Source organism: Glandiceps talaboti, chromosome 3 (assembly GCF_964340395.1).
Source record: "Glandiceps talaboti chromosome 3, keGlaTala1.1, whole genome shotgun sequence".
Classification (NCBI taxonomy): domain Eukaryota; kingdom Metazoa; phylum Hemichordata; class Enteropneusta; family Spengelidae; genus Glandiceps; species Glandiceps talaboti.
This window is the reverse complement of record NC_135551.1, coordinates 29,594,225-29,608,394: the sequence shown is the minus strand read 5'-3', so window position 1 is coordinate 29,608,394 and position 14,170 is coordinate 29,594,225. Positions and strand designations below refer to the sequence as shown.

Below are 14,170 nucleotides of genomic sequence, written 5' to 3'. Positions count from 1 at the left end.
ATGTTTTCAGTTCGCATAGTGACCGTCGATCACTACCAAGCTGCCCCCATTCCGGGCCTCGATGTCTGTTACGCTGATTTCCGAGGTACCGAGGTGAAAAGAGTTCCCGTTCTACGGATTTTTGGAGCGACTCCAGCAGGTTTGTACTATTCGAATACCTTAACAATTTTATTAGAATAGTGTTAATACTTTTGTCATAAGCTGTGACAATGGAATTGTAATGAAAATATAACAAATTATATATTTGTTTTCCTTTTGCATGTCACTCAAATGCAAACACACCGTTTATACAGAAGCGAGTTGATGTTACTGCACGGTATGTTGGCACCATATGGGGCCTCTTTACAGTTGCAGCATCGCCGTGAAATGATCGCAATATAAAAACATTACAAAAAAAATAAAAAATATACGCCGATAGTCTTTGACTAAAAATTGCATATGGCGGCATGTGTTACCTTATTCGATGCATCTCTCTCAACTCATGCATAAACAAAATGCCGCACGAGAGAACATCGGTTGTATACTCCCAACTAGAGTATATAAATAATTAGTGTGGTTCTCGGTTTCACATGTGACCTGTGTTTGGTGTGTCTGCGTGTGTCTGACTGAGTTCTAACAGTTGGGGATGCAATGAATCAGTCCTGCCTCCAAGTATCAAGACTACATAGAGTAGATACATGTACAATGTATATAGTGAGGTCAATTGAGAGATACTGACTGCTGTTGTACTGTATACAAATACTGATATGGATTATAGTCTTGATAGCACACTGATTGTTATGTGGTGTATTTCTATATCAAGGGATTTAATTTATACCACAAACAAGCTGTTCCATGTACTTATACAAAATGTATCATCAAATACTATCATGGCAAATTTTATTTTCATTATTTTTGCTGATTTCTTTCTGTAAAAAAATGAGTGAAGATTTATTTGATAGAAATATTGTAAAAGGATTGTAGAAACCGAGAAACCAGTGAAAATTTGCTGAAATTTAAGCACTTGTGTTCATATGTAAAATTCCACTTATGAAAACTGAATATTTATAAAACAGATAATTGAAATGATTTAAAAGTAAATGTAGTGATTTGCAGGTCATACAACCAATCTCATGGAATTTTACTGCAATAGTACAAAGTTGAATAACACAATTTTTGCCATTAAAACTTAAAGTTATAGTACATTTTAATGTTAATTTCCTGAATAATATAAAATAGTGAAATGGAATATAATGTTGGTCATTTATCTTATTTGGAAACTATAAAACACAATATGTTACTCATCACCATATCAAAGTAATAAACTAATAACCACACAGCATTCAATTGGGATTTTGTATCAAGTGTGGAAATACCCCCCCCCAAAAAAAAAAAAAAATATATATATAAATAAATAAATAAAAAAAATAAAATAAAATAAAATAAAATAAAAAAAATAAAAAAAAAATAAAAATAAAAATAAAAAAAATAAAAAAACAACCCCAGTAAATTCAAAACGAGAATGGACATACAGACAGTAAAATTACCTTACAGAGCTAAACTACTGTTCACTGTGTTGGTGTACTTCAGGATTGTGGTACAGTAAAGATAACTACTAATTTTCAGTTTCAAGAAAAAGTTGTATGCATTGACAGTAAACCACAGTAAAAATAATTTGGAAGTCAAGTGGCAAAGTGTCAGAAATAGCGTAGCATTTGGATAAAAGATAGCTTTGTGTCTCGAAGTCCATGCACATTTATTTTCACAAAAGATGATAAACTTTTCCTGATTTAACCACCAAGGGATAGAATTAAAAAACACTTTATTTTATGACCATTTTATTTAAGTAATTTATACATTAATACTGCTGTACTTCACAAGAAAACTTGTTTGTCAATGTGCACCCATCGAAATGTTTTTTGTTTTGAAATTAGTGGTTCAAAATTGTAAACACTGCTTTCTTGTGTGTCATCACATACTAAAAGGAATATCAAATGTTGGTCTGGAATAACTGTACAGATTTTGCTTTTGAAGTATACTGTTGTTGGTCAGGTGCATCACAGAAATATAAACAAACACTGGTCAAACATTACAAATATAAACAAACACTGGTCAAACATTACAAATATGAAGATGGAGTACTACAAAGTTATATGCAAATTATATGGAAATTAAAAAAAGTTATATGCAAATCATATGCAAATTGCAGACTTGGTTGCTAACCACCTTGTATAGATTTGTGTATTAAGATGTGATAATGATATGCAAATCATGTGCAAATTGAAGACTTGGTTGATAACCACCTTGCATAGATTTGTATAAAGATGTGATAATGAGTAATCATGTTCAAATAATAATTACAGAAGTTATTTGCCAAATCATATAGCATTCAGTTGATAACCATTTGTATACATTTGTATGTGATAATGATAGATTTGTATGTGATAATGATAGATTTATATGTGATAATGAAAAGGCTAAATGTTCATGATAATTGTGATAAATTTAACAGTACAATTTTGTAATCTAAAAGCAGAGAGACATAAAAAGCTTTCTTCTGAACAGATCTTGTCTAGACAAATATATAATATATTATTCTTAATATTTTTCTTGGTTCAGTGAGTTCTATAGGAGTCTTGTCAGTAAAAAACTCTTGTACAAAGATGTACATGTATACTGAATATTATCATGTTGAGTAAATGTTGACATATTTTTGGAATAAACATACATTTTATTTGTTTATTTATTGCATCAGGAGCTCACTAAGCATGTTAGGAGCAGCATTGGCAGTAACATTAAAAATATACATTACTAAAAATTAGAGAAAATATGACTACTAAATCAGGTACAGAAAAGATCAAATAGAAAAATTGAAACAGGCTGGGGAAGAGAAGAAACAAACAAACAAGCAATACTTCAAACATTAGTATTCAAAAGAGTAAATCTCTAATTATACAAGGATAAGATTAAATTATGAATAATTTAATAAAAATAATCATGGTGATTTTGAATGTTTTGTCTCGTATAATTTGTAGCACTATGGAACAAATGACAAAACTTACGATATTTTATATTATTTTGATGCAGAACAACTGAATAATAAAATAATGTTGTTTTGAATCTTTGCAGCTTGGCATACACATGGTATAAAAATATATATTTTGTGAATGGATATTTATGTATGTATATTATGTTCACACTAAATTTTGATTAATAATTGATCAGCGATAATATTAAAAATATATTCTGAACAGAAATGTGATTAGTCCTTATTAATTAATTAATTTAGTAATTGCCACTTATCGTAAACATTTTAATTACAAATAGTGAATACTGTTATTAGTTTAATATTATGAAATATTCACCTTATTATATCTAGAAATCATTTTTACTAAATATTACAAAGTATCTGACTGGGATAAATCAAATCTGCTGAACAACAAGTGGGTGAAATCTTTTCAATCATATGTGTAAATATTCCATTGATAAATATTGAATAATTAATTGAAGTGTGTGATTGACACGGACAGTCAGATCTTTTTAGCAAGTACAATAATTGGAAGAGAGGTTACCTCAGATATATGAATCCTTAAACGTTGGTGTTACTTTGTTCAAGAAAATGGACTCATTTTCAGCTATAATAAAAAGCAGGCCCGGGGTCACAGTGTTGCAGCCAGCCTTTGGAAAGAGTGGGACATAGTATCCTGAGACTTTCATTTTTTCTGGGTCATCATACGTTTTTTTGGGACATTATTATTTTTAAAAAAGCGCCAATGGCATTGTAGCACAACTGCAAAATATTTACCCACATGCTGATCCATCCTAGACGTTTGCTGAATTTTGATTATGCAGTTGCCTATCCAACCCTGTTGTTATACAACCCTATCCAACCCTGTTGTTATACAACCCTATCCAACCCTGTTGAATACAATGTTAACTCTATGGGAAAATAGAATCCAATATGGCCGCCTAATACAATGTTAACTGTGTGGGAAAATAGAACCCAAATGTTGCCGCCGAATACAATACTAATTCTATGGGAAAATAGAATCCAATGTGGCCGCTGAACACAATGTTAACTGTATGGGAAAATAGAATCCAATGTGGCCGCCGAATACAATGTTAAGTGTATGGGAAAATAAAATCCAATGTGGCCGCCGAATACAATGTTAACTGTATGGGAAAATAAAATCCAATGTGGCTGCCAAATACAATGCTAACACTCTGTGAAAAATTAAAGATTGTTGAGTTCCTTGAAAACAAGGTGGTGAACCTCTAAATTTCTTGTATTATTTCAGAAGGGCCAGGAACAAGTTTTTATATGGTAAATTTTGGACGTATTTGACAGATTTTTAACAAAATTTACCACTTTTACCTACGATTATAATTTGATGTTTGAAATACGACCATGGTAACGGATAAATACATACAAATTTGTAGATATTTAACATTTACTTTGGATGGAACCATGATCATTGAATTGGGTAATAACGGAAGTCTGAAAAAGTGGTAGAAGTACTTTCATTACTATCAAGTGTCATAACATTAACGATATTCAAGAAATCCAACTTTCATGACTTTGTACATGTAAATCATTGTTGTGAGGGGAAGGGGAGGAAGTCTTGAAACTGATACAGGGGGTCTAGGAAACACAATAGCTTGGGGTCAAAGAAACTGATAAAGGTTGGGGGAGTCTTGAAACTGATAAATCAAAAATCTCCAAAATGCTTTATTGATAGGGAAACCCTAGTGAAAGCGTGAAAAACATATCAGTTGTTAGAGTTACCTACTCTGTGCTATTAATCAACAATGAAAATATTATGAAGATAAGCGTGGGGGTGGGGTGGGGTGGGGGTAGGGGAGGGTGGAGTTGTCATTAATGAAACCCTAGTGAAAGCCTGGAAAACATATCAGTTGTTAGAGTTACTTACTTTGTGCCTTAATCAACAATGGAAATATTGCGATGATAAGTGTGGGGGTGGGGTGGGGTGGGGTAGGGGTAGGGGAGGGTGGAGTTGTCATTAGGGAAGCCCTAGTGAAAGTCAGGAAGACATCAACCTGTAGAGTTACCCACTCCATGCCTATCAACAATGACAAATATGATAAGTGTGGGGGTGGGGGTTGGGGAGGGTGGAGTTGTTGATAGGAAGTCAGATTGAAAGCCTGAAAACCATACTTAATAAACAGTGTGTTACCCACTCTATGCTCCTATCAACAATACAGGAAATACAGTGCTGATAATTATATAACATATTGAAAAGTGTGCTGTTTGAATCAGATGGAGTTATCATGTGAAGACCACAGCATTAGTAATTTAGATAACGACGGAGGTAAAGTAATTACGGGTCATCACCCTCAAACTGAATCTTTAATTAGTAATAGTATACAACATTAAAACGAGATTGTGTGAAATATGACAAATAGATCAGAGATATCAAGTAGAGAGACAGGGACTCAAATATACCAGTGTTTTTTCTAAGGATAGTAAGTAGATAAAATCTACTAGAGTTCCCCAATGTTCCCTACCAGTGTTTTTGGAAAAGGTGGTAAGTAGGTAAAACCTACCTGAGTTCCCCAGTCATTTTACCAGGGTTCCCTCCAGTGTTTTTGTTAAGGGTGGTACATGTAAGTAGGTGAAATCTACCCAAGTTCCCCTGTCATTTTACCAGGGTTCCCTTATCAATGTTTTTGTCGAGGGTGGCAAGCCAGGTAAAATCTACCTGAGTTCCCAGTGATTTTATCAAGATTCACTATCAGTGTTTTTGTTGAAGGTGGTAAGTAGGTAAAATATATGTGAGTTCCGTATCATTTTACCAGGTTCCCCATCAATATTACAGTATAAAGTATGGGAAACTATTCCAGTTTTACTAGATTTATCCCCAACTGGGGATTCTAGACCAAAACACTTGAAAGGAAAACAATTAAAACAAATAAATAACAGTCAAAAATCAAAGAATAAATAAATAAATAAATAAATGAATAAATAAATAGATAAAAGTGAAAAAAATAATGAATAAATAAATGAATAAATAAATAAATAAATAAATATATATATATATAAATAAAAGTCAAAAATCAAGGAATAAATAAATGAATGAATGAATAAATAAATAAATGAATAAATAAAAGTCAAAAATCAAAGAATAAATAAATAAATAAATCAAAGAATAAATAAATAAATGATTAAATAAATCAATCAATAAGTACATGAATGAATGAATGAATGAATGGATGAATGAATGAATGAATGAATGAATGAATGAATGAATGAATGAATGAATGAATGAAAAGGTTCAAAATGAAATTGAAAGAATGATAGGTTGAGTCCAGGCTAATAACTTAAATGTTTTATTATGCAAAGTTTGTGTCACACCTCAGACAATAGGGAAATCAACACATATAGATAAACCTGTTACAATGTATATTGTAGGAGGGAATTATCATGGAATATTGTATAGTGATGAAAGCAGAAACCATCAGTTTATCCGGTGTTTATACGTTCTTCATTGAGACCTACTAGACCTATAAACTCTTGGTAGCTAGTATTTTGTCAAGGAATGTACATTATGCCATGATATTATGAAAATAATGAACACAGCAATGATTTATTGATATCTATACTTAACATTTGCTACAATGTACACATATAAAATTGAACTGCTACAATTTACACTATAAAATTGAACTGCTACAATGTACCTTTATATAAAATTGAACTGCTATAATGTACATGTATAAAATTGAACTGCTACAATGTACACATATAAAATTGAACTGCTATAATGTACATGTATAAAATTGAACTGCTATAATGTACATGTATAAAATTGAACTACAATTTACACCTATAAAATTGAACTGCTACAATGTACATTTATATAAAATTGAACTGCTACAATGTATGTACACATATAAAATTGAACTGCTACAATGTACATGTATAAAATTGAAATGCTACAAGGTACATTTATATGAAATTGAACTGTTACAATGTATATTTACCTGAAATTGACATGATACAATTTGTAAAATGGGAATGCCAGAAATACATGTAGTACAAGTACATATACAAATACATATTCACCTATATAAATAACATGATTGATACATTGTGTACACATGTATGAAATGGAAATTGTACAATGTACATGTAGACAAAGTGACATGATACAATGTATACATTTATATGAAAGTAACATGCTAGAATATATACATTTATATGAAATTGGCATGCAACAATGTACACATTTACATGACTTGTATATGAAATTGACATGCTACAATGTACACATTTAAATGAAATTGACATGCTACAATGTACACATTTATATGAAATTGACATGTTACAATGTACATGTACACATTTATATGAAATTGACATGCTACAATGTACACATTTATATGAAATTGACATGCTACAATGTACACATTTATATGAAATTGACATGATACAATGTATACATTTATATGAAGTTAGTGTATTGTAGAGGCTATGTATCCATGAGATCTTCAAATCCATTGATAGCTTTTAGACTAATAGGAAATGTTACGATATACAGTGAGTATACATACATGTACCGCGGCATTGAAATACTACAGTGCATAAAATCTGTATGTATAAAAATAAGTACATATTGTGTATGAAATTTGCCACATGTATAAACATGATGTCCGTATAACTGTGCAATGTGAACATGTGTCCTGCTAGCAATAAAAAAGTCATTGACTCTTGCCCTGTGTACAAATCACAGTATACAAATTATTTATATTCATAGCTTCAAATGTAACTACTTCCAGTATTTTCAATAAATTTGTATTTGTATATTTATATCAAGTGGATAAAATGTAAATAGTTTTCTGCTAAAGCTATAGAGATAGTTGTCAGTTATTCCACTCATTCATTTATTAGTGTATAGATATTATTTAGTATACATGTATTTGCAAAGGGAATCACGTGAAATAAATCAACCACTCCTTGCAATAGATGAGGCTGTTATCTTAGAGAGATTTTTTTTCATGTTCATGTAGTCTTGCATAAATTGTCTCCATGTACCGGAATCTACATGTATATGTATATGTATGAATTGGATATGAAATACATGTACATCTTGTATGTGTATACCTTTCTCTGTTGTACTTGTAACTAATTATTCCTACCCATCATGGTACATTTGTATTTAGTATTCTTCTATTGAGCTCTACACGTACTCTATTCTTTCCATCTTTTTCAACTCTGTCTTTCAACAAATGGAATAATCCATTGTCATAAACAGTGTGGTCATACCATTTTTTACGGAGACCCCCGACCCCCCTTCCCATTGTTCCCTACCATCTAACTTTTCAAGAGTGGAAAGATCTTTTATCGTACAAAAATAAATAGGTCTGGATATGACTAAGGCTGGTATGTGTGTTTGAAGGTACATGACACATGTGGCACATCTGTGATTGTCCTAATTTTTAATACCCCTATATTTTCCAACAATGGAATGATCCTTTGTTATAGTAAAAAGGGTGAAACCATTTCATTTGGTATGCAGGTATTATAATTGGCCTAATATTTCATTCCATGTTATCATTACACAGTGCAAGAGAAATAATATGCAAAGGCCAAAGACGGGAAATAAAGTAAACATTTTTTTGATCAATTTTAATTTGTTTCCATTTAATATCAACATTGTTAGGTAATCTAAGTCATCCTACATCTGTACAGTGAGTGGTTAGATAAGGCAAAATGAAAATAAAAATTGTTTATGATAACAGAATATAGGGTAAGTATTATGGAATTTTATTGGTTTAAATTTTTTAATTACTTCAATCTCAAGATAAGATATTCCTTAGTCACAATACTTCCTTAAATATTTAATTATGTTGACCTCCAAATAAGATACTGTCGGTCACAATAATTTCGTGAGAGTTTGATGAGATGTAAAAGAAGTAACTGTAGTTATAAGTTAAGTAGACGAACACGTTCTGCAGACTGTAATGTAATGGATATACATGTAGTCTAAAAAGACATGGTTTCTCTCTGGAATACTATTTTTTAAGGTGACCAAAGATGAGGCATAGGTGTACACGGAAATAGAAGTAAATTTTTACCATTTTACCTTTATGCATGTTAGGTAGAGTCAGTCAGGTTATCGCAAACACACTATTTTTTGTTTGTTTGGCCTAAGCAGAAACGATGGATAGATCTTTCCATCTATCCAATTGCCTACATGAATTGTGCTATATCTTCCTTACATGACGAAACTAATCAATGTATATACCTGCCTTCCTATTGGAGCTTAGTAACATAAGTGAAAACAACAACAGGTCACTCTCTCAGTGTAAGAAATTCACTGAACAACTATTCTTAGGCCAAAAAAATTGTTTGGTTTTGGTTATCTGACCCCACCTAGTTTTTCACTGTCGACCCTAAACTTTTTTTAAAAAAGTATTTGAGAAAAAAATAATAAAATCGTGAAAATTATGAAGTCTCACAAGAAATAGTGGACATAAAAATGTTCTTCCAATCTGCAATGGCCGTACATCTGATGGGAAGAAACCAATACATGTAACACAGAGACCATACATGTATGGAAAACAACGGAAAACATAACTAGCTGAACTAGACACTCACACATGAAATTTTTTTTTTTTAAATTGAAATCTACCTAACCACCTATTCTAAAACTTCAGGTGTAATCTGAAGTTGAACCACACAATTTTTTTTTCTGCCTTATACTTATATGATTAATGATGATCCCTCAATGTAATTTTTCACTGCCTAATAGTTTGTAGTCATGTACATATGGTGAGCTACATTTCTAATAAATGACCTTGACCTTGACAGCTAATCTCAGCAGCATGTATATTGACTAAGCTGTGATCAGAAGGAAAGCATTACACATGACATGTATTTCCTCAATGGACACTGTGTCCCTCCAACAGTAGACTGAGATTAAGTATGGAGTCTCAAGGAAGACACACTGTTAGGGTGACTCATAGGCTTGAGGCAAACTGACATATGACATTGCACTCCTAAGATCAGTCAGTATGTTTTGTAGCACACTCCATCAATTTTATGTATGCAAGAATAAAAATTATACAGAAATGTTTGCTGTAACCTAGGGTCCGACAGTGAAGGAGGTTTGTTTGTATACTCTACTACTCCAGTAATGTCCACTCAACATTTGTAGCTGTTGAATGATGTCATATTCAGGTGCTGTGAAAGACATGTATACATGTATATTTGACATCATAAGCCCATACACATATATCACATAAATTGTTGACCTACGTCAGGTCATATTGCATTGAACAGTGTAAAAATTGTCAATGTCACATGACCACATATTGACGAATCACGACGTAGGACTAAGATGAGGTGTATTGCTAGTACATGTATGTTGTCTTCTGTACATATTGAATTTAGGTCAATGAAATCAATCTCTCTTGTCCATACACCACCTGTCAATGATATAAACACTGATGAATGTTTGTAAGGATGCCATAAATTATGAATAAAATATTATTTGGTAATAATCTTAACATATGCAATTGTATTGTGATGGTTCAAGTGATTTACATGTATGTATTTATATCAACAATGATAAACTGGATTATTACAAATACAATGTATTTGCCCTAATTATTAAAATGAGTTCAGCACAATGTCATCAATTTGGAACATTTATAATTTCAATAATTTTCATTTTGTAGACTTGAAATGAATAAATGTTATCATTAGTTAATTACAATGTAGCTCTCATTCTTCTGAATCTTCAGTTTTGTTTGATTATCACATAAATATGTGCAAATCTTCACCTGTGTGACATCAAACAGGGCAGATCAAATACCCATATCACATCTGTTCTACCGAACTTTTTTTCTCTCAACTGTTTTGAGTGTTTCTGCCAATGCTACGCTAATATCATGTTATCGTAATAATGATGTACTTTCAAAACATAACTGCATACATTACTTTACATACATCCTTGGGTGGCATGAGTCTGATACGTAGAGGTACTTTTATTGACCTCTCAACAGGTCATACAATTATGTAATTTGCATAGTCATCGGATGCCATTTTTGATGCATGATGAAGAATAAAGTGCGATGAAACGATGCTGTACATTGTATTTGTAAAATTCGATTCAAAATTGTAGAAAATATATGTGGAAAAACTGAATTATGTGATAAATATATAATCCCATGAAATCAATGTCAGTTTTACGTCATAATGCTCCTCGTATGATTCCGCGGACTACACTTTCTCGCCTACTGTATTAGTTCGTGGAATCATACTCGGAGCATTATTACGTAAAACTAACATTGATTTCGTGGGATTATATATGGAGGTATATATCACTCTATACCGCCATGATTATTCAGACAGTGACTGTGTATAATGTATTATTGTTATGGCTCAGGAAATAAAAAGTAAGAATTGTTAAGTGGTGTACATTTCCAGTCAGATGCTAGTTTATTTTATTTCATGTTCATCAGCTTCCACAGTCATTCTTTTCATGAAATAGAAGAAGAGCTGAGTAACCTGACACTATCTATTAATAAAAAGTACTTGTTAGTTGGGTTGATGTTTGTAGTGTACATGTAAAGTACTTGTTAGTTGGGTTGATGTTTGTAGCTTACATGTAAAGTACTTGTTAGTTGGGTTGATGTTTGTATCTTACATGTAAAGTATTTGTTAGTTGGGTTGATGTTTGTAGCTTACATGTAAAGTATTTGTTAGTTGGGTTGATGTTTGTAGCTTACATGTAAAGTATTTGTTAGTTGGGTTGATGTTTGTAGCTTACATGTAAAGTACTTGTTAGTTGGGTTGATGTTTGTAACTTACATGTAAAGTATTTGTTAGTTGGGTTGATGTTTGTAGCTTACATGTAAAGTACTTGTAAGTTGGGTTGATGTTTGTAACTTACATGTAAAGTACTTGTTAGTTGGGTTGATGTTTTTAACTTACATGTAAAGTACTTGTTAGTTGGGTTGATGTTTGTAGCTTACATGTAAAGTACTTGTAAGTTGGGTTGATGTTTGTAGCTTACATGTAAAGTACTTGTTAGTTGGGTTGATGTTTTTAACTTACATGTAAAGTACTTGTTAGTTGGGTTGATGTTTTTAACTTACATGTAAAGTACTTGTAAGTTGGGTTGATGTTTGTAGTGTACATGTAAAGTACTTGTTAGTTGGGTTGATGTTTTTAACTTACATGTAAAGTACTTGTTAGTTGGGTTGATGTTTGTAGTGTACATGTAAAGTACTTGTTAGTTGGGTTGATGTTTTTAACTTACATGTAAAGTACTTGTTAGTTGGGTTGATGTTTGTAGTGTACATGTAAAGTACTTGTTAGTTGGGTTGATGTTTTTAACTTACATGTAAAGTACTTGTTAGTTGGGTTGATGTTTGTAGTGTACATGTAAAGTACTTGTTAGTTGGGTTGATGTTTGTAGCTTACATGTAAAGTATTTGTTAGTTGGGTTGATGTTTGTAGCTTACATGTAAAGTATTTGTTAGTTGGGTTGATGTTTGTAACTTACATGTAAAGTACTTGTTAGTTGGGTTTGATGTTTGTAGTGTACATGTAAAGTACTTGTTAGTTGGGTTGATGTTTGTAACTTACATGTAAAGTACTTGTTAGTTGGGTTGATGTTTGTAGCTTACATGTAAAGTATTTGTTAGTTGGGTTGATGTTTGTAGCTTACATGTAAAGTACTTGTTAGTTGGGTTGATGTTTGTAGTGTACATGTAAAGTGCTTGTTAGTTGGGTTGATGTTTGTAACTTACATGTAAAGTATTTGTTAGTTGGGTTGATGTTTGTAGCTTACATGTAAAGTACTTGTTAGTTGGGTTGATGTTTGTAACTTACATGTAAAGTACTTGTTAGTTGGGTTTGATGTTTGTAACTTACATGTAAAGTACTTGTTAGTTGGGTTGATGTTTGTAGTGTACATGTAAAGTACTTGTGTTAGTTGGGTTGATGTTTGTAGCTTACATGTAAAGTATTTGTTAGTTGGGTTGATGTTTGTAACTTACATGTAAAGTACTTGTTAGTTGGGTTGATGTTTGTAACTTACATGTAAAGTATTTGTTAGTTGGGTTGATGTTTTTAACTTACATATAAAGTACTTGTTAGTTGGGTTGATGTTTGTAACTTACAAATGTACATGTACTGTATGCTATATGTATATGTATAGTACAACTTAAGATTCACTGTCTCGGCTAATGCTGGGTTAGCCCGGTGTCAACATTAGGCTGGCTCTAACACCTCACCAGCATGTGGTGAATAATTTGCTTATCCCTGATTAAGTATCGGTAAATTACTTTTTGTACTTTTTGTTAAGACTTTAAAATCATTTTGATTTAATCTTTAATCTTTAAAAAATATTATATTGTAGGATTATCTATGTGTATAACTATAAATGTAATATTTATATTATAATTATGGTATTCTCAGCATGTATGATCACTGGATTAACTGTTTGAATGAAAGTTCAATATTTGAAACCTTGTTGATCTTGTGCGTATCTTTGGTATGGGCTATTGCAAAATGATTCTCCAGAACCCATATGTTATGAAAATGTCTGTATTTCCTAGAGTGGTGTTCCCCTACATCTTAAAGTAGATTATATCACATGCAAGCCAAGTTGAACACACTCAAACAACCAATATGGATTTATACGCTAGTCATTTTACATCACAACAATACATGACTACTACTTTATTAACTGAGATTAAAACCAAGAGAATAAAGTATTTTTTGATTTCTTACAGGTCAGAAGACATGTCTACATCTTCATGGTATATTTCCATACATCTATGTACCATATGATGGCACCGAACCCATGGAGCGATATCTACGTCAGTTTGCCAGCAGTATTGACCATGCACTTCAAGTGGCTGTAGGCAAGGCATCATCTACCGTCCAACATGTCTTTAAAGTCAGTCTTGTGTCAGGAATGTAAGTATTCAAAAAATGCAAAACACTGAAACAAACTTTCTAATTCCTACCTGCGGTCAGAGTTAGTGTGGTCTCTATGTACATGTAGATGGGTCAGGAAACCTTTGTGACTTGTGACATGTACAAGAGGTCTCCTGTAACCATCCTGACTTAGGACACCTACATGTACATTGTACAGGAGGTCTTTCGAAACTATCCTGACTTAGGACACCTACAGGAGGTCTCCTGAAAACACCC

At 32.1% G+C, this 14,170-nt stretch overlaps 1 protein-coding gene across 1 annotated transcript in view; it reads left to right on the top strand.

The window, feature by feature from the left end:
- LOC144433364 (DNA polymerase zeta catalytic subunit-like) overlaps positions 1-14,170 on the top strand; it is a 63,956-nt gene continuing 49,786 nt past the window's right edge. Inside the window, exons 1-2 of the mRNA XM_078121669.1 lie at positions 1-139; positions 13,747-13,933. Of these exons, the coding sequence (XP_077977795.1) occupies positions 1-139; positions 13,747-13,933 (326 nt within the window). The remainder of the gene's footprint in view (positions 140-13,746; positions 13,934-14,170) is intronic.